At 59.4% G+C, this 26,913-nt stretch overlaps 1 protein-coding gene across 1 annotated transcript; it reads left to right on the top strand.

The window, feature by feature from the left end:
* The first annotated feature begins 5,265 nt into the window (after positions 1–5,265).
* On the top strand, positions 5,266–25,177 carry ARID3C (AT-rich interaction domain 3C). Its single transcript, XM_074932648.1, has 9 exons — positions 5,266–5,304; positions 6,014–6,229; positions 6,278–6,403; positions 19,311–19,389; positions 22,753–22,936; positions 23,160–23,404; positions 23,693–23,962; positions 24,133–24,222; positions 25,035–25,177. The coding sequence occupies exons 1-9, from the start codon at positions 5,266–5,268 to the stop codon at positions 25,175–25,177; spliced, it is 1,392 nt and encodes a 463-aa protein (XP_074788749.1).
* Positions 25,178–26,913: the final 1,736 nt, after the last annotated feature.

Genomic DNA, 26,913 nt, shown 5'->3' with positions numbered 1-26,913 from the left:
CAGGGGGGGCTCTATCCTTCTGGGTGACAGTGCCAGTGCTGGGCATGTGGCCGTGAGGGTGGATGGACCCAGACATAGCATGTTGGTGGTTCTGAGGGCTTTACAGACACGCAGAGGTGCACCCCTCATTGTGAGGAGGGCACAGGAGGGGGACACAGGGTATGCAGGCTGTGGGTGTGCATGTGCACATGCTGGCAGATGGGTTGCACGCATCTGAGTGTGTAAGTGCAAGGAGGATGGTTTTGTGTGTGTGTGTCTTGGCAGGACATTTGGGCATGCATAGTTGCGTGCATGCATATAGGTAGAACAGTTTGCAGGTGGGTGTAGGCAGAACAGGTGAGGGTTGCATATGTGTGCACAAATGTATGTAGGCAGAACAATGGGGCATCTGTCCATATGGTCGGAGCAATTGCACACGTGTGAGTGCTCGGGCATGTATGGGTAGGACATTTGTGTATGTGCATATGTGTAGTTGGAAGAGTTGTGTGCATGTGTGTGCCTGTGCCGGTGAAACAAGTGTGTGCACGTATGTGCGTGTGCACAGCCCACAGCGTGCAGATTGGCAGCACAGCTGGGTAGGTAGGTGTGCGCGCACACCTATGTACCCACGGGTGGACGCTGTGTGTGCACACATGCACACGGGTAGGCTCTGTGTGTGTTCCCACGGGCTGCAAGGCCACTGGCCCCATGCCGTGCCCATTCCCCGGGGTTTAGCAGGGCCCTGTCGAGGAACACAAGCGATCCCATGCCGGCCCGCATGGGAAGGCGCTAACTCAGCAGCTCGTATCAATACTGCTCCACTTACAGCGAAGGCCACGTAATGAAAATCCAATGGGGACGCTGGTGGGAGTAAATAAGTATGCCATTAAAATGAGAAAATCAAAGCTCTGGACAGGTCTTTTCTCTTGCCCATTGATTTCTTTTATTACGGAAATATTGCTGCTAAATAACATTAGTGTGAACAATCTCAGCAGTGTTTTCCGTAGCGCCTGTGTCAATAACTCCATCACGGGTGGGGGATCTCCCCCAACCTGGCCGCGGGGCCAGCAGCCCTGTCTGGATGAAGGGCTGCTGCGGGGGTACTTTCCTCACTGTTCCCAGCTAAGCTGGGCTGTGACCAGCAGAGGAACCAGGCAGCACAGGGTGCTTTGGGCAAGTGCCACCGGGATGGAGCTGGGCTGGGACTCAGGACCTCTGGCTGCTTTGCTGTGTCAGGAGGGGTTGTCCCTGTCCCAGCGCTGAGCAGGGACAGCGCCAGCCATTCAAGTGTCCCAAAATGCAAACCTTCCCTTTGGGATAGGTGTTTGCAGCCTGTTAAAGAGCAGGTAAGTGTCCCCAGTGACCAGCAGATGAGAGATGCGTCCTGGACACAGTGTGTCCTGCAGGCTCTTGCTGCCTCTGCCCCTTCCTTCCCACTCTTTCTCATCCATGCCTGAGTCCATGCTGGACTGACGCAGCTCCTTGCAGTTTAAGGTCCTTTGGCTCACATGGAGAAACTGAGGAACGGGGTGGGAACTCGTTAACAGTCACCCAGTTCCATCACAGCCCCTGTGCCAGGGCCAGGCCTTGCACTCAAGCTGCCCCTCTCCCTGTTGGCTGCCCAGACACAGGCATCCAGCTTCCTGCAAGATGCCCACAGGTGGGACGGACATCCCTGCGTGGCCAGAGGATGTGACCAGGACTCACAGCAGATATGCACCCTTTTGGAATGTGACCGGGATACACAGGAGATATGCACCCTTTGGTACCCAGAAGACAGGTGGGATCCCAGCACACATCAAAGGACACCAAACCCCTGTGGGCTGGCTGGAGATGGGCAAGGAGACTCAACCACAGGCACTTGTACCGTACAGCTGAAGTGACTGCGAGTGGCATCTCCCCAGAGCCATCACCAGGACAAATGCACATCGCTGCCCACCAAACACCTTCCCCCTGCAGCTCGCTCTATCTTCTTGTCCCTCCGCATGCAGTGGATATTGATCAGCCCACAGGATCTATCTCCCGATTCCTCCTGCAGTATCTCTCTGCTCCAAGTATCTCTCAATCTGCTCCGCTGTCTGCTGTGCCCATCTATACCTCCAGTATCTATCTGTGCCGCCTCCACCGCAGCTGTCGATAGCCATTTGTCTGGAGGATTTCTGTTTCTCTCCAGCTAGGAGCACGACCAGACCCTGGTGGTGCAAAGATGCTGAGTGGGAGGGTAGAGTGGACACAGTCCTGCTTGCTGTCCTGGTGAGATCCTGAGCATGGACACACTTCATGACACATGTGCAGAGCTTCAGAGCTGCTGTTGTCATTGTGGAGGCTTTAGGGAGGAACTGAGTAGTGCTGATCTAGCTGGGCCAGGTTCCTTGGTGGCCATCCCCAGGGTGGTAGGACATGCTGCACCCCCTGCAGACCACTAGCCAGCCAAGCCACATCCCCCCACCCTTGGGTGCTATGTTGACCCAAGCACCAAAACTCCTCTGCCTTGGAGGAGAGGAGCTTCCCCAAACACCTGGGTTCCTGCTGGGCCATGGAGAAGTCCCATCACCATCATCACATCTGACTCACGTCACTCAGCCCAGCCTTCGGTCCCAGCATGCAGGGGATGGAGCCCAGCCCAGAGGGAGCCAGCACCCCGGGGTGCAACACAGAAGCATCGGGAGGGGAGACTGGAGCCATGTGCAATGGGGTCCTGTGAAACGAGTCCCACGGGGCAGCTGGCCCTGTGGATCCCTCTGAAATGGGGCCAGGTCATATCTTCCCAGAGGCAATCCAGCAGGAACAAACTGATGCTTAGAAGGGCTGGTGAGTGCCGGGAGGTCCCTACCCCTGCCGCGGTGGGACAGGATGGGCCGGTGCGAGCTACAGCTGTCCAGCCCTGAAATGGGATGGCCGACAGCTGCTTTATCTCCTGCTCAAAGATAAACAGCGCCCGGGGGCCCTGCGGGGTCGGGAGCTGCCCTGCTCTTCCAAGGAAGGGGCTCATTTTTCCAGGAGAGCTTCTCTAGGGAGGCTGCTGTGCAGTGCTGGGTACTGCCAGGCTGCCGGGAGCTTGAGCAGCTGCGGGGGTCACCCAGCACCGTGGCAGGACGAGGGGCAGTTTCTCCAGAGATGCTCACAGGGAAGCTGGAGAAGCCAGAAGTGGCAGCTTTTCCCCACAAAGGGACGCAGTGAAGAGGACAGAGGCTCAGCCCAGTCTGCGGAGCCCAAGAGTGAAGCCAGCTCTCGCAACAGCCGTGGCCAGTGGCTATTCCTGCAAGACACTCTGAGGAAAAGCAGGACTTGGCTCGTGCGTGCTGCCCCTGGCCTTGGCAGCATGTAAGCGGCATCAGAGAAGACAGAGCCAGCACCCCTTGGCACCCAGAGCTCCTGTCACCACATGCCACCGACACCCAGTGCAGCAGCATGAGGTCTCAGCAACAAGCTGCTCTGGCTGTGGAACGGGACCAAAGCTGCTGTCACTGTGGTTGTTGTGGGATGGTGATGCTGCTTGTCCCCCAGGGATCTGTGCAAGCCCTCCAGCTGCCCTGGCCAAAAAAGCCTAAGGAAGAGCAGACGCCCCCTTTGCCTCCTGCCAAACTCTCCTCTGTAAAAAAAGATGTCAGGAAAAAACTGTCAGGCAGGCAAGCGGAGGGGGTGTGTAGGGACTGTGGGGAGATGTTGCTGGCAGGTGAGTTCCTGGGTTGTGGCCCACCTGGCGCAGTGAGGTGTTGTGGGTCAGGGTGCTGTGTGCTCACCCCAGCTTATGCTGGTGTCTGGAGACCTGCTTGATGGTACACCAATACCTCAGTTTACCCCATGGCAAGCGGGGACGTAGGGCAAGCCAGCAGCACTGAATCAGAGACAGAGAAGATGTGTGGCCTTATCCTGCCCATGCCAGGCAGGAGCTGGGGCTCTGGGAGCCTGTTTGGGGGTCTGGGCTATGTGGCAGTCTGACCCCTCCAACTGAGGTCTGGGCACGCACAGCCCCCCTCGGGAGGATCCCTGGTGGCCCCAGCCTGCGGGCTGGTCTCAGACCCCAGCACGGGGTGTGCTGTGGTGACACCCCCCCCCTCCCCCAGCTCTTGAGGACTGAGGTCGCCCAAAAAGCTGCTTTGCACCCACACAGAGATTGACTCTGGGGGTACACACCCCCACCTCCCCCAAACACGCCCTCATGCTCACCCCTGCCTGGGCCCACGGTGCGCACCTCCACCTCTCCCAACACAGACTGCACGCACCTACAGGGGAACACACAAAGTGCACAGACCCAGCTCCCCGCACACGCGTGCCAGCACTTCTTGTCATCCCCAACACGTGCGTGCACACACTGGATGCCCTTAGACCCTCTGACAATGCACACAGCTGCACGGAGACCACGTATGTGCGAACGGCTGTGTGGGACAAGGCCTCCACTCCCACGGGGGGACTCACACACCTTAAACGCAGTGTGCACACACGCAGGGCTCGCTCCCGGTGGGTGTGCAGAGGCTCCCCTGCACACACATTCACACACATGCGCGCAGCACGCACACTACTCCCGATGTGCACGGATATACGCGTGCTTGGCCACCCTGCACACGTGGTGCATGCACCGCCAGCCCTGGGCACGCACATGTATGCACACAAGCACAAACCCAGCCCAGACATGCATGCACGCCGCACGCTACCTTCTCCCAGCGCACACAGGTACATACGCTGACCCTCTCTATACGTGCGCAATGGGTGCAGCACCCGCTTCCACAGATGCCCTGACCCCTCGCACACCCCTCCTATACACTCCCCTCTCCCCAGACATACACGTACACATACCTGGACCCTCTACACACCCCACTATGTGGTCCCCTCTCCCAGCACCCCCATGTATGCACGCCCTGCCCACACCCCCACTCTGGCTCACCCGGTCCCCAGCGCCCCCGGCCCCATCCCCTCCCGCGGATCTCGGCCGGCCGGTCCCGGGGTGATTCCCCCGGGGCTGCCGCAAGCCCGGCCCTCCCCGGATGACTCCCTTGACGTGCGCTAGCAAATGGGAGCGGGGAGGGGTGGTGTTGCTGCCTGCCTGCCACTTGTTGCAAAAAAAAAAAAAAAAAAAAAAAAAAAGGAAAAAAAAAAAAAAAAGGGGAAGAAAGAGAGAAAGAAAGAAAAGAGGGAAAAATCCCACCCACCCTCATCTGCTGCGGAATAAAAGAAATATCGGCGGGCGCGGCGCCATGTGAGCGGCGGGCCGGTACCGGGCGGAGCAGCCGGCCGTGCCCCCCGGGACGGCGGGGCGAGCCCCGGGCGGCGCTCGGAGCCGGCGGCATGGTGGAAAACCCCAGTCTGGCGGCCAAACCCGCCCTGGTGAGGGCCGGCGCGGCCGCACCGCGACGGGACGGAGCGGAGGGTCCCCGGTAGCGCGGGGGGTGCACGGTGGGAGCGGGGTGGGGGCTCCCCCGGTCGGACAGGGATCGGGGTCACCGGTGGGAGCGGGAGGAGGGTGCCGGGAGGACGGGGCGCCCGGTGGGGCGGATCTCCGGCGGGACCGGGACGGGGTCCCCGACGGGGACAGGGCGGGGCGGGGACGGGCTCGGTAGGAGACGGTCCCCGGTGGGACCGTCGGGGCGGAGGTCTCCGGTGGGACCGGGGAGGGTGTCCCCTGCGAGACACGGTCCCCGGTGGGATCGCAGCGTGGGGTCCCAGCAGGACACGGTCCCCAGGGGACCGAGGAGGGGGACTCCCCGCAAGACTGCGACGGGGGTCCCGGGTCGGACCTGTCCCCGGTGGGAGCGGGGAGGGCGTCCCCCGCAGGGGCGGGGATGAGTTCCCGGAGGGCCGGGTCCCCGGTGGGGCAGGGTGCCGGGTGGTCCCGGCGGGGGAGGCAGCCCCTCCGGCAGCGGGTGCCGCGCCCGGTGCGGTGGCTCCGCGGCCAACTTTTGGGCAGGGCCCCCGGGAGCGAGACTTGGGGTGGGGGGTGGCGGGGGGAGAGCGCGGGGCGTGTGGGGGGGTGCTTCCTCCCCTCCTCCTCCTCCTCCTCCGGCGGCGGCGCTGAGGCCGTGCCCTGTGCCCGCAGCCGGCCACCCCGCCGCGGGGGCCGGGGGCGGCGGGGGGGCTGCGCTTGGCGGCGGTGATGGAGAGCCTGCAGCGGCAGCAGGCGGCCCGCCTTGCCCGCGGCCCCGACGGCCCTCCCCGACGGCCCCCGAACGAGCCCGGCCCCGGCCCCGGGCCGCTCCCCGCCGCTCCCCGCCGCCGCCCGGCCCCCGGCCCGCGCCCACCGCCCGCCGCCGCGGTGGTGGAGGAGGAGGAGGAGGCGGAGGAGGAGGAGGAAGAGGAGGAGGAGGAAGAGGAGGAGGAGGAGGAGGAGGAGGAGGAGGAGGAGGAGGAGGAGGAGGAAGAAGGGGTGCCCCGAGAACCGCCGCCCCCCACACACCACGAGTGGACCTACGAGGAGCAGTTCAAGCAGGTAGGAGGCATCCGCCGCCCCGGTGCACAGCACCCACCGCTCCTGACAGGCATCCCCGGTGTCCGCCCACGACCCCCAAACTCGGGGTTCAGCCCTCCCTGAATGGATGCCGCCTATGCCCCCCGCTGCCCCCACACCCTGTCTGTGTCCCACCCTAAATGGGCAACTCCACTGCCCCTCAAGCCCTCTCCCAGTCCCACCCCAAGCAGGCATGCCCGGTACCCCTGTTGCCCCCAGACATTATTGCCATGCCACCCTAAATAAGAAACCCCCAGACCCTCTTCACTGCCCCCAAACTTTATCTCAGGCAAGTACAGTCAGTGCAAACCAGCAATGGGTACTCCCCGAATGCTCCTCACTGTCCCTGAGCCCTGTTGACCCCAACAGGCATCCTCATGTGCTCCCTATCTCACCCCTGCTTCATGTCCCCCATCTTCTTGGTATCCCCTATGCCTGTCCCCAGGCCCTGCAGCATGACAGGGTGCCTGGTGTCCAGGCACCTCCCAGTGCCCACCCTGACCCATGCAGACTCCATCCCTGGTGCTTTCCCTAATGGGTAAAACAGGGTGACCCCTATCCACAGAAGTTTTGCAGAGTTGAACAAGGGCAAGGGCTCCGGTGTGTGTTCACCCCAAGGAGCCAGCGGACCACGGAGCTGAGCTCCTCCATGTCTCTGTGAGTGCCAAAGTATATTTATGTCTGGTCAGTGCGGTTCATTGATTTCCTACATTAGCCGGAGGGAGCAGCGCATCAAATCTGTCACCTCACTCTTGGGGGGCATAGGGGAGACCCATGTGCCACGGAGATCTGGCACAGGAACAGGGCTCCTGGGGCTCGTATACAGGATGGAGGAAAGACCTCTCTGTATTTTGTGTGTGTGGACCCCATCCGTGCTAGGTTGTGCAAGCCCTGGTTGGCACGCGGAGGGTGCTGCTCCGTGTGCAGGTGTGGGTGTGGACTGCACAGAGACAGACTGGGTTCGAACTCCCTGTGTGCAGCTTCATCTTGAAGGTAGAGAGGTGTGATGCTGGTGGCAGGGTGGGTGACAGGGAGTTTGTGGCGAGGGGACCAAGCAGGCAGAGATGTTTCCATACAGCTGGTGTGTGGCTTTTTATGATGGCACTGCTCAGAGGCCAGTGGGACAAGGGGACATACTGGCTCATCCACGGTGGCTCTGGCAGGAGGAGATGGAGACAGCAGCAAGGACTTGACTTTTGGGTGCCGTGGGGCCATGTTGCTGCCTTTTCTCTTTCAAGATCGCACAACATGGCCTTACTCATAGGGGTTAGGGATCATCTGCCTGGGTGCCTGCCTTCGAGGCAACGGGTACGGGTGCAGGCAGGGCACGGGCAGCACATGCCCCGCAGCCATGACTGGGGAGGCTGCCAGCACCCAATTCTGCCTTGAAGCAGCCTGGGGAGGGCTGGGGTGGGTGTGCTTCATGGGCCGAATATCTCATCCAGGAAGTGTTATGTTACACCCCGCTGCGCAGAAAAAGGCTGACTGTCCGGTTCCTGGGGTCAGCTGGGAGGTGGGAAACAGTTCCTCCCTCCCGGGCCTGGGGAGGCTTTGCGCAGAGAAAGCATCCCCGGCATTTCTCATCTTTCAGCCTGACGCGCTGCCCCTGGCAGGGGCTGCCCGCGCTCTCCGTGTGGGGCAGGAGCAAAGCTGGCAGTGTGGTGTGAAGAGCGGGAGGTGGATGTCAGGGGAGGTCGGGGCAGGGGATAAATCCTCCCACCACTTCCCAGGGGGAGAGCTGGCTCCTTCTTTGCTCGCCCTCTTTTTTCAAACCCTGATTGGGAAAGTGATGCTACAGAGACCCACACATGGGTTTCCCACCCGGTGGCATGTCCCAGCCAGCCCAGTGGACAGTGGGATGGATGTCCCTTATGTTCAGTGACCCTGGGCGCACAGGGACAAGGGGCCCGATTGCCTCTGGATGGCTCATACGGTATGGGACAGGGAGAGGGGAGTGGAGTTACTGGGACCAGCCCTGCGCTGCCTTGGCGTGCTGCTGTTTATAGGGTGGCAGTTTGGGACAGGCTGCGGTGCCAGATTGCTTTGGGGTTTGTAGTGTGGCTGTCCCTCCTCTGTGATCATCCAGGACAAGCTCCTGCCTGGAAGGATGTGTGTGTATCCCCCCCCCCCCCCCCCCCTTTCTGCCCTGGTCCCTCCCCAGGCTGCAGGGCTGAGCCTCACCCAGCCTGGGGAACAGGTTCTCTTCCCTCATCGGGGACTGAGTGGGGAGGGTGGCCATGCTCTAGCTTTTGGAGGTTTCCCAGGGGCTGGGCTGTGATGTGGGGCATGGTGGGCGGCATGTGCCTGCTCACAAGCTGCTGGGGCACTGGCAGTGTGGGCATGGGGGTCCTGGAGCTGGGGAGAGACCCTGCGGTGGCCAGGGTTGTGTTTCCCACCTGGGCCGCGTTCTTGAAGCTGCCCCATGCTAGCATAGCACTGCTGCCATCATCCACGATGGTTCTGAAGGTCTGTCCTTGCTGTCATCCTCCTAGGTCAGGGGGCAGCTGAGTGAATGGGGAGTACCAAATCCAGGCTGGTTTGAGAAGCGTGGGCAGGGATCTGCTTCCCTGGCTCCCTGCTGCGAGGGGGGAGCCGTGATGGGGATGGGGTGGGAGGTTGGTGCAGGACCAGCTGCAGGGAGTTTTCCATGTAGTGCGGTGGGGCTAAACCAGGAGGGAGCAGAAGGTGAGGTTGTAGTGGAGAAACCCATTCAGGGTTAACAGGCAAATGCTGCTTCGCGCAGAGTTGCATTTTGGGGAAATATACCATGTGTTTGCCCTGCTTTTATATGTTTCCTGAGGCACCAGTTTGGGGGGGCTGGCAGGACCTTTGCTCTGATCTGGGAGGGCCTCTCTGATGTTAAAGGGTTTTGAGACCCCCTCACCCCTGCCTCTTGCATCAGCCCCTGGCGCCAGTCTATGTACACTTGATAAGGACACATGGGTAGAGACCTGGACAAAGGTCCAGGAGGTCTCCCACACCCAGTGCTGCAAGGCAGCCCCAGCCCCAGGGTGGGGGACACTGCATGTGGTCTGACCATGCGCTACCCATGACCCCCTCCCTTCCCTGGGTACAGGGATGCCACCAAATCGCGATGCAGTGGTGCTGTATCACACGTTTGACTTGGAGGGCACGGGGAAGAGCCCAGCATTGCTGATGCCAGCTCAGCCCCATGAATGCAGCTTTTGCTCTTGGGAAGCCATGCACTCATATGGGGATGGGCACACTGGTTTCCTCCAAGCGATGGAAGAGCAGCACCAGAAACTGGGGCTTCCCGCTCCATCCCCCAGCTCTTCCCAGAGGTGGTTCTGCAGGAAGGCTCAGGGCAGGAGGGACTCAAACACTTGGGTTTTGTGCCCAGCTCTCCAGCAGCGGAGCGTTTGCTGGCAGGAGGATATCCTCCCTGCCAGGACCCTGCCAGCACCCTGCCAGCACGTTCAGATGTGTCTGGTTGTGGTTGAGAGGGATTCAGACGGCCCGGAACTTCTTCCTCTCTGTCTGGGAGCAGTTGCAGGGGCTGAGCTCCAGCCAGCCCTTGGGGACTGTTGGGTTTCTGGTAGCCTCAGTGGTTAATTTGGGGATGGCTGGGTTTGCCAGCAGCTCTTTGCCAATATCCTCAGCCAGCCCTGGTGTGGCTGTTTGTTCTCTTGCCATGGTGTTGCTCCTTCCCTCTCTGGACCTGATGACAGCAGTCACCTCTTGCACCTACTCGCTGCTCGCTGGCAGTGAACATATGTGCTCACATCTCAGATCCTGGAGGAAGGAGCTCAGAGTTGGCTGCAACCCTCCTTGGACATGGACCTCCATCCCATGCCTCAGGGTGTGGCAGGGCGTGCAGTGCACGGCCTCCTGCCTCCATCCCCATTGCTTTCTCCTGCGGGATTGGGCTTGCCTGCCAGGGAACAGAGGTGGCTCAGGAGGGGGACTGAGGTGAGGGAGGTGGTCTCCCTGCCCCATCACCACCCCCATGCCTCCAGCGCATCTTCAACCCAGGTGCAGAAGCAACAACCAGATGACTCCTTGGGGCTAAATTAGAGGGTCTCTGGTTACACTGCAGAGGCAGCGGTCGGTGGGGGGGTGGCGGTGGGGGGGGTGGATATAGAATTTGCTCCTGTCCATGGCTGCCTGGAGGCTTCTTGCCGGCAGACCTGCAGGCAGAGCTCTGCCCAGGGGCTGAAAACACCTGCAGCGGGGAGGTGGTGGTGGCGGCAAGGGTCAGTGTGTTAGTCACCGGTGGTGGCAGCTCCCACAGCTCTGGCAGCCCAGCCCGAGTTCAGGGGCACAAGGCAGGAGTGGGGGGGCTGCTGGGCTATGGCTGGGGGTGTGTATGGAGGTGTTCTGGGCACATGTGTGCATATAGACCAGCGTGAGTGTATGGATCTGTATAAATGCCCGTGTAAGTGTAGGGGTTGTGCTCGTGTGTGTCTGAACCTGTTTGAGCACTAATGAGTGTGTGTGGACCCACATGAGCACTCTGTGTGTAGGGATCCCTGGGAGACCCTGTGTGTGTATATGGATCCATATAAGTGTATGTGCCCATGTGAGTGCTGTTAGGACATGTATGAGAGCCCAGGTGTGTATGGACCCATACGTGTGTGAGTGTAGTGGTGTGCATGGGACCCTGTGTGCGCCCACATGCATATGCTGTGCCCACGCGTGTCTGAACGCACCCCTGTGCATATACAGGGACACGTGTAGTGTCACAGTGTGTTTGGGTGCTCCCGTGCACGTGTGGACCAGTGTCTCCATGTACAGAGCCAGACAGCACCATGACTATTTGAGGCAGGGTTTGGGGGCTGAGCCCCCCTCCACAACTACCCTTGCACCCCTTGCCCTAGCCCACGGTGCTGAGCAGTTGTGGTGGGTGCCAGCCCCCTGCCCCCCATCCTGCTCCCCATGGTCTTTCCCAGCCCTGCTGCAGTCCACGGGATGCTGAGAGCCTCAGAGCCTGCCGTGACACCATCCCCCAACTAGGGGGTCCTGAGAGTTTGGGATCAGGGGCTTTAAAAAGGATGAGTAAAAACTAATCAAGGGTGTGAGAATAAAGGTGCTGCAGGTGGGAGGGGAGCGCTGGCAGGAGTCCCCACCCCACAGCTGTCCCTGGGTACCTCCCCAGCTTCCACCCCAGAATCAGATGTGAGTGGGGAATCTGGGGGGAAAGCACCCCCTCGCCGACTTGGGCCTCTGCTAATCCACTAATTGGTTTAATAGTGGAGGTAAATCCCCTGTGCTGGCATCGGGCTGGGCAAGGCTGCAGTGGGGAGGTGGGATCTGGTCCCACCGGGGTGCCCACGGTAGTTTTGCAGCTGTGGGGGGTGTGGGAGCAACCTCAGCTGTGTGTGGGCGTGAGTGTGCACAAGGGACAGTGTGTATAGGGGGTGCGTGAGTGTGCACTAGGGAGAAAGCGTGCAAGGAATGCATGAGCGTGCATGAGGTGGGGATGTGTGTGGAGAAAGTGTAGAATTGCGTGAGTGTGCACAGGGCATGTGTGCGTATGCACAGGGGATGTATGAGCATGCACAGGTGGGGTGTGGGCACAGGGGTGACGTGCAGGGGATGTATGATCATGCATGCAGGCGTACGTGTGTGCACAGAGAGAGCGCATAGGGGATGTCGGAGTGTGCACAGGGTGTGTGTGCAAGAGTGTGTGGGTATAGAGGGTGTGTGAGTGTGCACGTGATGTGTGGGTATGCACAGGGAGGGTGTGTAAAACAGCTGGATGAATATGCACAAGGAGTCTGTGTGTACACGAAGAGGGTATAGAGGCTGCATAAGCGTGCATGGGATGCTGTGTGTGCAGAGGGATAGCACATAGAGTTTTAAAAATTATATTACAGTAAAATCTGCAATGTGCAACCTCTTGCAACCTCTTGCCTTAGCAAAATTAGGTTGTCTCTGACCTTGCCATCTCTTCAAACAAGGGATGAAGAGCATTTTTCAAGCTTTATCATCATGCTTCCCCTATTCTTTTGGTTGGAGTACCAAAGATATGGCTGAGATTGTTCTTGTTGAACTCTTCCCAATAAAAGAAATCTTAGTTTCATTCAATGCAAACAAAGACATTTTCTTGAGAGGGTCTGTGCAAGCCTGTCTGGGGGGCTGTTTGCCCAAGGAGAGCGTGTCTGGGGGTGAGTGTGCACAAGGAGAGGTTGCACACAGTGTGGATGTGCCGAGCAAGCTGGGGACTGTGTGAGCGTGTGAGTGCGGGTGCACTGGGTGCATGAGCGTGCAGAGGGTGACCGTGCTGGCTTCTGTACGTGGGGGCTGTGGAGACCTGTCCCCGGCGATGCCTGTTTTGGTGGGTCTGTGTTCTCTGCTGTAGGCTGCAGCCTGGGGCTGCTCCGTCCTGGACCCAGTGCCCATGTCCCATGTCTGGTGGTGGGACGGGAGCAGGCACCGGCCCCAGATACCCTTTCTGCTCAGGCACGCAGTTCTTCCGGAGAGAGAGGTGGGGGCTGGGGTTGCCAGCAGAGGGGGGCCACCGGCCCTTCCTCTCCTATCATTCCTTACAAGGGGCCAGAGGAAGGGGATGAGGCCAGAGGTGCACCAGGAGGGTCACTAAGCACCCAGTGCACATCTCAGGCGGATGCACAGCCGCTCCAGGTGTGCACCCCCATACTCACCCAGCCCTATAGCAGGTGTGTGCATGCACAGACCCCCGTGTCGTCAAGCACACACCCATGCATTTGGTTGGACTAGGTGATCTTGAAGGTCTTTTCCAACCTAGATGATTCTGATTCTGTATAGTGGCTGCGCACATGCGTGTCCCTCAGGGGACACCTGGGGTGCTGCCGGTGCTGGAGGGGTGTCCCTCTGCTCCCCCAGGAGGGCTTGAGGGGGGAGAAAAGGATGGAGGGGGAGACAGGGATGAAGAGGAAAGCAAGGATAGAGGGGGAGGCAGCGGCGTGGCAAGCGCCAGCGGGTCAGGGAGGTTAACCCGAACAAATCCCCTCATTGACTCCCTGCCTGCTCAGCCATGAACAAGTAACAAGGGGCTGATCGTGGGGGACGCGCACTCGCCAGGAGCCGGGGCAACCCCCAGTGCTGCAACCCCCAGGCAGACGGATGTTGGACGGCGGGACAGGGCCGTGGATGGTGCCCATGGTGGCTCCATGCAGCATGTTTCCTCTGTCTCCAACCCTTGCGGGAGCCGTGCTGGTGCACCGTGACTCAGCTTCCCCTCCTGCGAAAAGGGGTTGGGGAGGAGGCTGGGGACCCTGCGAGCCCCTCTTTCACCCCAACGCCAGGCTGTGGACGAGGGGCTGCCGTCCCAAGGCCAGCACTGACAGCAAACAGTCCCTCACCTTGTGCGAAGCCGGGTTAATGTTTGTAGCAGGCAGCTCTCTAGGGAGCGGCGGTGCCTGCTGCGGCAAGGAGGGGGGGTTTTAATGACCTGCCGGATCCGCCGCATTATCAGTGCTGATTAAACCTGCTGCTCTATAAAGCGCCGTTAAATATTAAGCGTGATGAAAGACTTTGGGGGGAAGCTGTGGCACTGGGAGAGGGCTCCAGATGAAGGTGTCCAGCCACACCAGAGGGGTGACTGCTGAGGCTGGGGATGTTGTGGCGAGCAAGCACCTCGGTGCCCCCTTCGGGGCTGGGGAATCAGGGGAGCAGCCCCCCACCAAGAGCCGGTAGCGCCTTTGAATGCAGTCGATGTCCCGGCAAAGCCGTCCCGTAACCATTAACTTATTAATGACTGGTGGTGGAGGCGAGCAGTGGCTCACAAGGTCAGGGGGTGGTTTGTGCCCGGCGGGGAGTGAACTGACCCCCAGCTCTGGCGATGAGGATGAGGCGGGGGGACATGGGAGCCCTTGGCCCCTTCGTGTGTGCCCCATGGTGAGAGAGGCACTGGGGGGGCTCTGACGGTGGACACTGTTGAGGTCCCTGCACTCTGTGGTGCACAGGGCTGTGCATCAACTGGGAGTAGCCAGTTCCTGTGGTTGCAGGCCTGTGGGATAACCTGAGGCACTGATGGCTTTCCTGTCCCCCCATGTCATCAGGACACAGGGGAGGACACCCCAGTGTCTGGGTGCCTGACTGTGCACCTCCTCCCTGGGGAAGGAGCCAGGGACCCCCAGCTCAGAGGCAACAGTGATGTTCCGAAGGGGTGCAGGGACTCCAAAATATCCCCTCAGCAGTCTGCCACCCGTGGCGTCTGACTGCACCCCAGGGGGCTGGGGGTACGTGGAGACGAGCCGTTACCTGAGCTCCCTGCGTGAACAGCAGCCAGATGGAAAAATTAGCAGTGTGGCTAATCAATGTGGTGCATATTAAGCGGCTTGGGGTTGGGGGGGGGGATGTGAGGCTGTGGGGAGCCGAGCAGGGTCCGGGATCGATATGGCTCGTATTAAGTGGATTAAATCCTGGTTGCCGATCTGAGCCCTCGCTGCCAGCAGGAAGTGGCAGCTGAGCAGGGACTGCAGGGGATCTCGCTGCAATTGCTTCTCTTGGCAGCAGGGCCCTGTGGGGGGTGGCAAGGGGGGCTCGCCGACGCAGGGCAGCCTGGAGATACCTGGGGTGTGGCTTAGCACCTCACCGCATCCTTTCTCTGTCTAGGGCATCAGCTGGGCTAAGGGGTGCCAGGGACCCCAACTCCAGCCCTACATGTCACCCCAGCTCTGGGAGAGGCATGTCATGGGTGAGTGAGAGGTGCTAATGATGTTATTTAATCGTGGTGAAGAGGAGGGGGAGGCACAAGGTCTATTCACATCCCTTTAATAAACCATGTTCGACCCGCTGACCTTTAACCTGCCTGACAAGCCCCGTTATCCCAATCCCTTAAGGAATAAAGATGTCACCATGGCAATGGGATGATGAGAGGGAGCGGGGTCCCCAGAACTGCATCCAGGGTGGGGTGGGGACAAGGACACCCCTGCACCAGCACCCGAGCAGTGGTGCCAGGTGGAGGTGGGGCAGTGCTGGGGGTGCCATGGCTTTTAGGGGTGCCAAGAACTGTGGATGAGGTCCCCGAGGTTGGCAGAGTAGAGCTACGCAGCACACTGGCAGCGTATCGATCCCTGGGCTTGACAGTTTAATACTTGTGTTTATAGAGGAATATAGTTACATCGATGGCGTTAAATGAGTTACTAATTATATCAATACAAACACGATTAAAAGGGTCCTTGCTCATAGGTCACCACAAGCAGGAGCCGCCGCTCGTCTTGCACAACTGCCCCCGGGCAAGGCCTGCCCGACTGCTCCAAGGTGGGGGGATGCTCTGGGGTCGTGTGTGCCCCTGTGGGGTTGGGGGTGTTCATATGGGGTGGGTGCGCCTGTCTGGGGTTGTGCATGCCCATCTGGGGCTGTGTGTGCCCCGGTGGGGCTGTGCATGCCCATTTGGGGTTGTGAGTGCCTGTCTGGGGTAGTGCGTGTCCATCTGACGTTGTACGTGCCCATAGGAGGTTGTGCACATCTGGACACGGTTGTATGTGCCTGTGTCGGGATTTGTGGGTTGTGTGTGCTTGTACAGTGTTGCGCACACTCACGTGATGTTCTGTGCACCCGTGCAGGGTTGCACACAGTGATGCAGGGTTGTGCATGCTTATGCAGGGTTTTAAGTGCCGATGCAAGCTTGTGTGTGGCCCCGGGGGGGTTGTGTGTGCATGCACAGGGTTGTGCACATGCTTGTGTGAAGTGTGTGCCCATCAGAGTTTGTGCACACTCACGTGGGGTTGTGTGAGCCCATATAGGGTTGTGTATGCCTTGTGTGGGGTTGTATATGGTTGCATGGGCTTGTGCACACCCATGTGGGGTTGTGTCAGCCTGTGTGGGGTTATGTACACCCACATGAGGTGAATCTACACTCACAGAGATTGTGTGTGACCCTGGAGGGTTTTGACCTGCCTCTTAGGTGGTCAGTCCCCAGGGAAGGTGGGAGGGGACCACAGTGCCCACCCTGCAGGAGGAGCAGGAGGAGGGTGAGTGCCTGGAGCCCTGGGTAAGGGATGGAGTTGGTTCCTTCCTCTGGGCTGGGACTGTTCGGGGGTCCCTCCTTGACTGGAGGCTGTGGCAGACCACCATCCATGCCACTTCCCGTGACACCACTCATGCCACTCCTGTGAACCTGCGATGCCCGTATCCCATAGCCAGCCTTGGCTGGGACCCAGCCCACACCTCATCACCAGGAATCCCCCAAAACCACCTCCTCTCCTGCCTGAGCATCCCCAGATCTCATGGGATGCCCAGTGCATCCCCAGCACACCCAACAGCCCTGCTGGCTGGTCCCCTGTTACTCAGGTCTGCTCTTGTCTCCACTTAAAAGCTGACCTTTGCTCCCCGTTTGATGTAATGTGTTTTTGCATCTCGGTGCCCCACAGATAAAAGGTTAGAGGTTAATCAATGGTGGAATAATGGATCCTGGCACTTGGAGGTCACACCTGTTTTGGGGGCCGGAGGCAGCAGGCAGCATGCGCCGTGTGGGATCCTGCCTGCCTTGTGGGGAGGAGAAACATGAGTGGCACCCAGGGGCCTGGCGGAGGTGTGGGTGCAGGAGCCCACCCGCTGGGTTGACCTCCCCGGGAAGGCAGTGGCTTCGCCCGGCTGTGGGATAGGCAGCGGTTGCCGGTTTTGGGGGGTTTGCTCCTGCTTGGACAAACCAGGAGATTGCAGGGGGTGGAAATGGGCTTGGTGTGGAGTGGTGGGGGTCAGAGCCCTGCTGTAGGCAGGGACAGGCAGGGAAATGCAGGCAAAGCCTGGCTCACACAGCCTTCCCTGGGCAGAAATCAAAGCAACCCCCTGGGGCTCTGCTCCCAGCCTGACCTAGTTACCCTAATAGTTGGCTTGAAGAGCTCCTGGGGAAGGGCTGGCAATGGGCAGGGGGCACAGAGCGGTGCAGGAAGCATCACGGTGGAGGGGAGGGACAGGGTGCTGGCATCCAGGAGTTCAGGCACCCCAAGAGCACCCTGCTGCAAGGAGAGGACGGGTAAGTGAACCCAGAGGGCAAGGAGGGGGCAGGGATGGAGCACCATGGAGCGGCCCAGAGCTAGGCAGTCAGCACCCATGGGTGGGAGACTGGCAGTAGCACCCATAGACTAGGTTAGGGACTGGCAGTTAGCACCCATCTGTTAGATAAGGGAGAGGCAGCTGGCACCCATGGGTTAGATGAGGGACTGTGTTAGATGGGTCTATCCAGTGACAGGAACTGTGGGGGTGTCTGTAGGAGCATCCCTGCATTCCCGCATCTCTGTGTCCCCAATGTCCCCAAGTCCCTGCATCCCCACATCCCTATAGTCCCACATCCCTGCATCCCCATATCCCTGCGTTCATGTCCCCATCACCACCCTGCATCCCCCCATCCCCACATCCCCATGTCTGCAGCCTGACATCCCCACCGCACAGCTCCCTTTATCTGTCCAGTGAATGATGTGCTATGTGGAGGGGGGGTGCTCCCTTTCTATTGGTTTTTAACGGCCTTTCCCAGCACAATTGTTTTTTAAACGACTCTATTTTGTGCCTGACTTTGTTTTCCAGCTTGCATTTCTTTGTATATGTTTTGGAAATCCATTCTGGACTGCTGAGTTTTGTTTCTTTTCAATGGCTTTAAATTCTTGCCGGGCTTGCTGGGAGGAATTGGTGTCTATAGCACCTTCGATTGGTGCTAATTTTTCCTTCATGTGCTCTGACTTTTACTGCTGGGCCATCGATCTGGCGGGCTCCAATTTGTCATGGTCACCCAGCCACTGTGCTGGAATCAGGCGAGCCCCGGCTTTTGCACGGAGCTGGCACTTCGTGTCCCTGGTGTAGGGGCTGCGTTTGCCTCCCCAGTGCCGTGGGTCAGCTCAGGCTGGGTGGTTGTGTCCGTGAGTCCAGACCTGCATCCATCCAACACACATAAGTGTCCTCACAGCTGTACGTGTGCATCTGTGCAACCACATGCATGCTCACTGGCTTGCACACGCGTCAGTGGACCCCACAGACTTGCCGGGACACACGACCATCTGTGTCAGCGCACACACAGGGCTGCACTCACAGTTTTATTAGTTTCATGCTCATGTATTTGCACACAGTGCACACCCATCTGGCTTTGCACACATGAACCCACTGTGGGAAGTCCCGGTGCCTTGCAGAGATGTGTCACTGTCATGCTCACACCCTGGTTCCCATGCGCAGCCGAGGAAGATGAATTTGGGGACCCCATGCCTGGCCAGAGGAGATGGCTTTGGGGTCACCATGACCAGCTGAGGAAGGAGGATTTGGCAGTGTGTCCCTTTGCGGAGGCACCTCACAGTGTCCTTGGCCATTGTTCCGGCCCCATCTCGTGGTGACACGTCTCAGGCTGTGCTTATCAGGTTGTCAATAGCCCTGTCACCCCGGTTGAGTGGGGCAGCGCTGGTGCTTGCAAGCTCCTTTGCCAGCACCCAGCGCTGTGACCCTGTCAGCTCGCCCTGCCCCAGGACAGGACTAGCATCTCTGCTGCACAGGTGGATGCATGTCCCTGAGAATGATGCTGACCCTGTGCTGGGACCCGGTGAACACCCAGGGAGGCTGCTGAGCATCCTGGTCACAGTGACCTGCCCGGGGGCCTGGGATTTGCTGATGCCCCATCTACATTGGCATCATCTTTCTGGGCTGAAACACTGTCATCCCTCCACCTAGGAAGGCGAGGGACAGGGGAAACTGAGGCACAGATGCAGCATCTCTGCAGCAAGGGTGCAAAATAATGAGTGGTGTCTGGGGAGCCCAAGCCATGCCCCAGGCGTGTGGAAAGCCCAGTGCTGACAGCATGGAGAGTGCTCAGGGGGATCCTGCTTGTGGTGCAGGGAGAGCCTCTCGTTGCTGGCAGAGCAGGCAGGTGGGGCCAGGGGTGATGCCAGGTCCTGGCACAGGCAGGGTCCTGCCACCTGCATGTGCTGGCAGCACTGACACCTCCTCTCTCTCCTGCCACCAGCTCTACGAACTGGATGAAGACCCAAAACGCAAGGAGTTCCTGGATGACCTCTTTGGCTTCATGCAGAAGAGAGGTAAAGGTGGGTGGCTGGGGTGGGCACCACGGGCACCCCTGCCTCGGCTGCCTTGGGGGGCTCACGGCATGGTCCACTCAGGCTCCGAGCTGCTCCGGGTCTCTGCAAGCCCCCGAGGCAGGTCCTGTGGGGCCTCCCACCCCAACCATGAGCAACACCCATTAACGATGCCCATCAGCAGTGCCTGTTCGCAGGGCCTTTTAGCGACGCCTGGTGGGGATGCCCTTGGCAGTGCCCATTAGCAGTGCCCATTAGCGATGCTCCTTAGGGCTCCTGGTTGTCAGTCCCCGGTGAGGATGCCCATTACTGGCACCTCTTAGCGATGCCCACAGTGCTGCAGGAGTGGGGTCAACAGTCCGGGGAGCGCCAGGCACCCAGGGGTTAAGGGCTCGCCAGCCAGCCCTGCCGCATCGGAAATCTTTGCTATCGGCTTGGGGGGCCGAGCTGGCTCCTGGGGACTCAATAAATGCTTTAACCTTCGCCCTCCCCGGCCGGGCCTGCGACAATTAAAAGTTGCCAAGCACGGGCGTGTGGCCGGCCGTATTAATTAGAGCCTTTTGCTGGTGTGTGGATTAATGAACATGCCGCTCAATAGCCAGTAAACCCCAGGCAGAGGTTAATGCTGAGCTAATTAACGGGGGAAGGCTGGGGGGGTTGCAGGGCTGGCTGTGTATAGGGTGAGGGTGGGCAGAAAGGGGCAGTTGCCCCCAAGCCATGCCTGTGGGAAGGGTGGTGAGGTACCTGCCCGCCTGTGGGGTGGCAGTGATTGACTTTTGGGTTAACTGAGACCCCACAAACTCGTTTCACTCAGGGCTGTGCTGCAGGTGGCTGGCATGGCTGTGGGGCTCACACTGGAGCCTGGCTGGAGGTGGAGGGGAGCCTGGTATTGCTCCATGGGTGCCCCCCCTGTCCCTGGTGTGGGACTGTGGGGAGTGAGTGGGAGCATCAGCTGTGCTTTGGCCCCCCAGCATCCATCAGCCACAAGATTCATGGGCTATTCTGCAGCTTCATTATCTCTCTTTCCAGAGCTAATTAACTCCCTCGCCATTGGGGCCGGGGCTAATTAAGCAAGTGCCTGGTGGTGCACGGAGGGAGGGAGCTCGATGCTTCCCTGCCAATGCTGCTCCTCATCCCTCCGTGTCTGGCTGTCCCTATCGTGTCCCCTCTGTCCCGTGCCCCCCGGGGAGGGCAGGAAGGCATGTGGGTGTGCAGGTGTGGGTGTGTATGTGCCTGTTGGAGGAACTGGGGTATTTTGGAGGCAGGTAACAAAGAGAAAGGGGACAAGAGGGGCTGTGGGGCAGGGACAGCATCCTCAGGGTCATCGGGAGCTGGGTGAGAAGTAGCACTCATGAGCCAGCATGGGTGGTGGTGGTGCACCCAGGGGTGCATGGGCTGTGTCCCCAGGGTGGGGTTGATTTCTACAGGGTGAGCCCTAATGAAAGGGGCTGCGTCTCCCCTGCTGTCTGTCAGGGCAGTTTTGGCACTAATATTTGTCAGCAGGGTAGAAAATTAGGGAGGCTGAAAAATGAGTTGGGGCAGGGACACTCAGTATTAGCACCCCCATCAGATGTGGGGTACAGGCAGTGGGGCACCTCATCCCTAGGCCCCAACATTCGTGGCACCCCAAAAGTGGCGAGCTGGGACATAGGGGCACAATTTCTGCATTTGCTCATCAGGGGTCTGCAGGGTGCCCCCTTCTCCCCGCCAAGCTGAGAGCCCTGCTGATAAAACAGGATCATTAATCAATCAAGGAGCTAATTGCAGCACCACAAAAGCTGCATCACCTCCCTGGGCTTTTGTGCTGCTCGCCCTGGCCGGGGCCAGGGCCATCACTCTGCAGGGACGCAGACAGGTCCCTTTGTCAGTGGGACGGGCACTGGCTGCCCGCCCCGCACAGCCCTGAGATTAATGGTGAGCTGCTTTCGTTAGCCACCATGGCTGGGGAGGGGGAAAGAGAGAATAAGTCTGTGGGCCATCGGGGCTGAGATCCCGCAAACTCATTGGTATGTTGGGGTGATGGGGAGCCCTCGAATTGGGCCCCCCAAGGTGATGAGGCTGGTGCCAGCAGCCCCCAGGCAGGACGGGTGAGGGACCGCCAGTAGATATCGAGTCAATATCTCTGCCTTCTTCCCAGGAGGATAAACTCCTCTCCCCCTTCCCGACTGGGCGAACAACACAGACACAAAAAAAAAAAAAAAAAGTTAAATGAACTCAGTAAAGGAATAAAAAGAGCTCATTTTTCAGGCTTATGTGAAGAAGCTGAGCCAATATTGGGGCCATAAATTAGGGATGCAGGAGGATGGCGGTGAGTGACGGCTTCGTTTGAGGGGCGAAGCGTGGCTGTGACAGCCTCCCCTGGCAAAATGGATGGCTTTCCAATACCGCCTGCACCCCGCTACCCCGCAGGAGGAATAAATATGGGGTGGGATGGGACAGACCCAGGAGGCTTGTCCTTCCTCTGCCCTGCTGCAGCCCCCAGCTGCTGCCCAGACTATTGTCTGCAGGTGGTATGGGGCAGAGCAAGGCTGTGGGGCTATTTGGGGGTGTTGGGAAAGTGGGGAGTGGGTGTTAACCAGACCTGGTGGGGACCATGTTGGGTTAACAGAGCCCTTATGAGCTCATGTGGGGGGTGATGCTGGGGGACCAGAGGTCAGGGCCTCTACTGGGGACACGTGAAAGGTATTTGGGGTCAGGTCTCTTGAGGTGGGGCACTGAAGGCTTTTAAGCAGTCGGAGGACTGCTGTGGGGGAGCTATGGCATGGGGAGTCTTCTTCTATGGGGAGACTTTTGGGGGAATCCCTTTCTATGGGACTCAGGGGGGATTTTTAAAAGATAAAACCTCTCTGTACGGAGGTTATAGGGTGAGTCCCTCCAGAAGGGTTATGGCTGGAGTTCCTCTTCAGAGAGGGTTGTAGAGTGAGTCCCTTCATGAAGTTTAGATGGAGTCTCTCCTTATGGGGCTCTGGAAGGGGGTTACAGAGAGAGGGATGCTCTGAGAGATTTTGGGAGGAATACTCTATAGCTCTAAGAGTTGGAGGAGGCACTTTGCCCATCCCACTGTGCCCCCACATCCTAGCTGAGAGCATACCCATGCCCACCAACAGCTCCATCGATGGGGACCCTCTGCCAGCCTGCTGGGGTCTGCCCTGCTCACGGGCACCATGCCACTCTCCCAGGCACCCTGGTGTCCTGCCTGCATCCCCCATGCCCGTGGGTCCTCACCCAGGCACGGAGACGTGCGTCTCCCCTTGTGGAGCAGCCAGTACCCACAGTGGCAGTGAGGACAAGGTAGGGACTGTGTCGCTAGGGATTGAGGGTCCCCATGGGCTCACCCCACACCCTTTTCTCTCTCCCATGTGTGGCTGGAAGGGACACCTGTGAACCGCATCCCCATCATGGCCAAGCAAGTGCTGGACCTGTACACACTGTACCGACTGGTGACGGACAAGGGTGGCCTGGTCGAAGTCATCAACAAGAAGATCTGGCGGGAGATCACCAAGGGCCTCAACCTACCTACCTCCATCACCAGTGCTGCCTTCACCCTCCGCACACAGTGAGCGCCCAGCAGTGGCAGAGGGTGGGGGGCACCTGCCCTCAGGCACCCACTGATTTGGATGTCCCAGAGCTATAAGCAGGGTCCAGCATGGGGTGCCCTGAAAGGGGATAGAGGGCTCTGCCTCTTCCCATGTGCCCTCCCTGCCCTGGTCCCCACTCAGCACAGGGCTGGCTGGGTGGTGCATGGTGCTGGGTCTCATCCTGGCTCTCTCTCCGTGTAGATACATGAAGTACCTGTATCCCTATGAATGTGAGAAGCGGGCGCTCAGTTCTCCCGGGGAGCTCCAAGCTGCCATTGACAGCAATCGTCGGGAGGGACGGAGGCAGACTTTTGGCACGGCACTCTTCAACTACTCGCCGACTGGCACCCCAACCCTTCTGAGTTCCCCCAAAATGCCTCTGCCAGCTCTTAGCATCTCCACACACAGCTGCAGCCAGCTTAGCCAAGTGCACGCTGTTAAGAAAGGTGGGTGAGGACCACATCTGCCCTGCAGCAGGCATCTCATCCCTGGCAGGGGGATGTTCCCTGTCTGCTCTTGCCCTTTTTGCTTGGGGAAAATAGGAACAATTTTGTTCTTTTAGTCTCTCTCTGGGACTGAGAAAGGTTTCTTTCTCCTGGCTTTGGAGGATGACCAAGCCCAGATGCTGGGGGTCCACCCTGCCCCATGCCAGTGGGATGGAGGTGATACTGGCTGGGGATGCTGAGATGGGGTGGTGATGGGGGGGACCTGCTGAGGTCTCTCGGTCGTTGCAGAGGATGGCATGCTGGCAGCAGCAGTGCCAGGGCGCATCGCTATCCCGGTGGGTCTGGCTGGCCACCATCTCACAGCAGCTCAAGCAGCAGCCGCCTCGCAGGCAGTGGTGCTGGAGCAGCTGCGGGAGAAGCTGGAGACAGGGGAGCCCCCGGAGAAGAAGATGGCCCTGACAGTGGAGGAGCAGCAGCGGCTGATGCAACACGCGCTGCAGCACAACCTCCTGGCCGTGGCCTCCCAGTTCCCCATGAACGTCAAGATCTCCAACAGAGGTAGCGAGCTGCAACACCTCAGCTTGGGTCACCCCATCCCTTGGCACCCCAGCAAGGAGTGGCTGGAGAGGAGCATGGATGACTGGAGAGACCGGGGCATCGCTTCCCTCTCTTGGGCAGGTTCTTGTTTCTGTTTCTCTAATGCTCATATTGGTATTTCCTTTCCCCAGATGACAGACAGGAGACCGCATTGAACCTGTCCACCAACGGCATTAACAGTATCAACATGTCAATAGAAATAAATGGAGTTGTCTACACAGGTAAATAGAAGGGCCGCTTGGCCCGTGTAATTGCGGCCGGGAAATCCAATAACTTATAGCCACTGCCTGGCCAGCAAGTCCTTCCTTCAATCTGATGTCTTTACTATAAAATCCATTGTAATGAAGTGGCAGAGCCTGGGGAGAGGGGGCAGGAGAAGGAGGGGGTCAGCAAGGATGGAAATTGACCCCCTGCAGAGGCTAGCAACGAAGGACCAAAGTGAGGGGTGATGAATGGATGGACAGATGGACTTGGGCTGAGAAGTGCAAAAAGGCACCTGGGGTCATCCCCCACCACGGGGTCCTGCAGGTAGGGCTTGAATTTAGGATTGCCCCAACGCTGGTGTGCCCAGCGGGTCTCTGGCTGGGTGCAGGGGTTGGCTGGTTGCAGAGCATGCTGTTGGGAGCAGGGGAAGATGTTGGGGTGCTTTGCTGGAGCAAAGGTTTTTTCGGGATGTCAATGTGCCGCTACCTGGCTACGCAGTTATTCCCATGGCCCCCAGATCTCTGCCTGCCCTGCTGAGACATCCCCAATTAAAATCGATGGCTTTTCCTTCAGGACTTAAATATTTAATGAGCTGGAAAGGTCAGGGCTAATCAGCACGTGGGGCTGCCAGCCAAACAGTCCTGGGCCACCCCACGGGCTACCCCACGTGGGTGAGAGCGGCTGGGCCGAGGGAGGCACCAAAGGTGATGGGGAGGCCTGGAGCCCCCAGGGGTGCTGGTTCCACCCTCTCCAGCCTGGGTGCTGGGGGCCAGGTGAGCAGACCCCCCAACCCCGGGCTTGCCCTAACCCCCTTGCTCTTGCTTCCCAGGCGTCCTGTTTGCTCGCCGGCCCCAGGCCCCCCCGGCACCCGGTGGAGGGAGCACCCAGAGCCGGCCAAACCCTGTGCCTGCCCCGAACCCACTGCTCCCAGCCCCCTCTCACAGCCACACTCCCACCAGCACCTCGCCGTAGGGGATATGCCTGCCCCCCACCCTGCTCCCAAAGCAGCTGGGGGTCCCTAGGGCCTGGGGGGCTGAGCTGTGGGACCCGGCTGGACCACCAATGTGGGAGGGGGACCTGAAGGTGCCTCTTGCTGCAATACTGAGCTGTATCCGTGCAAAACTGTAAGCACCCACGTGGGCCCTTTTGTCCCTTACCCCCCATGCGTGGGACCCCTTCTCCATGCATGCCCTCTGACACACCCACCTTCCTTCCCAGGTGCTGCCCCCAGGGTGACACCCCCCCCACACCATGCCCCCCCATACAGCTCCTGCCTGCTCTGCTGCCTGGGTCACCCCTGGGCCCTGCATGCTGCATCCCCTTCACACTGCAGCCCCTATACCCACCTCAATGCACGCACTGCAGCCCCTATACACACCTCGATGCATATGCTGCATCCTCCATATTGCCACGCTGAACATACACACTGCATCACTTACATGGTGTTTCCCCTATACATATCTCTATGCACACTGCATTCCTTGTACACACTCTCAGTGTGTGCACCACATCCCCTACACACTGCATCCCCTATACACAGCCCCAGTGCACACACTGCATCCCCTACACACACCCTTGGTGCCCACATGACATCACCCACAGCACAAACACTGTAGTCCCTGTACACTGCAGCCCCTGTAAACTGTAGCCCCTATACACTGTGTCCCCTATGTACTGCATCCCCTATATACTGCACCCCCTGCCCACTGTGGACCCCCCTGCACAGCCCTCCTGCACTGCCCGGGCTTGCTGCCCCTGCCCTGACACCCCCAGTGTCCTGGGTGCCCCCTGGACACCCCAGGATGGTGGCATCTCAGCCCCCCCCCAGGTCCTCAACTCAGGGGGGTCACCCTGGGGGGTGGATACTGGGAAACTGGTGGAACTGGTGGGGGTGAGATGTGATGGGTTGTTAGGTGGGGGTGGAGCTTATTGGGATTGTGCTTAATATCGGGGCTCGGCTTGTGCACTGTGGGGAGTTTATTGATGGGGATAGGGCAGGGAGGCCCAGCAGTGTCCCCCACCACCAAAGATCTCATGGACGCTGAGGTCCCCAGCTGGGGGGCAGGGAGATGGAGGGCACTCCGAACTACCTCGTTGGGGCTGGGCGGGCACCTCCTCCACCCGCTTGCACAACTGGGTGCCAAAGCAGGCGAGCGTGGAGCAACGCTCACCTCTACCTCAGCGCGGGGGCCGGGGCTCAGTGCCGCTGGGCTCCCCCTAGCACTCCCACTGCAGCCGCGCAACTCTGTGTATCTATTAAAGGAAATTAACTGTTGAACCAAACCAGTGTTGAGGTGATGTGCATGACATGGTGCCACCCACCAAGCTCTGTTGCCCAGCCTGGGGACAGTTTGTGGGTGAAGGACACCCCCATAGCCTGTAACACCCTGGGGTAGCAGCTGTAGTGCCTGAGGTTTCATAGCCTGCCTCTCCTTTGCCTCCAGCACAGGGTTGTCTCAGTTTCTGAGGGTTCTGGGTTGCAAACAAGTGCCCTACACCAACCACAGCCCTCAAGCATGGCCTGGGCACCAACTCCAGCTGTGCCAGCCAAGCTGTGGTGCTGCTTGGCCCTACAAACTGCCCCGTGGCTGCTCATCCATGGGTGGGGACCCTGTTAGTCTGCCTGTGCCAGGCAAGGAGCATGGCCATGGCCATGGGGCTGTGAGATTGCACCAAACGAGATGCAAGAAGTGCTGGGCCAGCCTGGC

This window comes from Athene noctua, chromosome Z (genome assembly GCF_965140245.1).
Source record: "Athene noctua chromosome Z, bAthNoc1.hap1.1, whole genome shotgun sequence".
Lineage (NCBI taxonomy): Eukaryota > Metazoa > Chordata > Aves > Strigiformes > Strigidae > Athene > Athene noctua.
The sequence above is the reverse complement of the archived record's forward strand: the minus strand, read 5'-3'. Positions and strand labels throughout refer to the sequence as shown.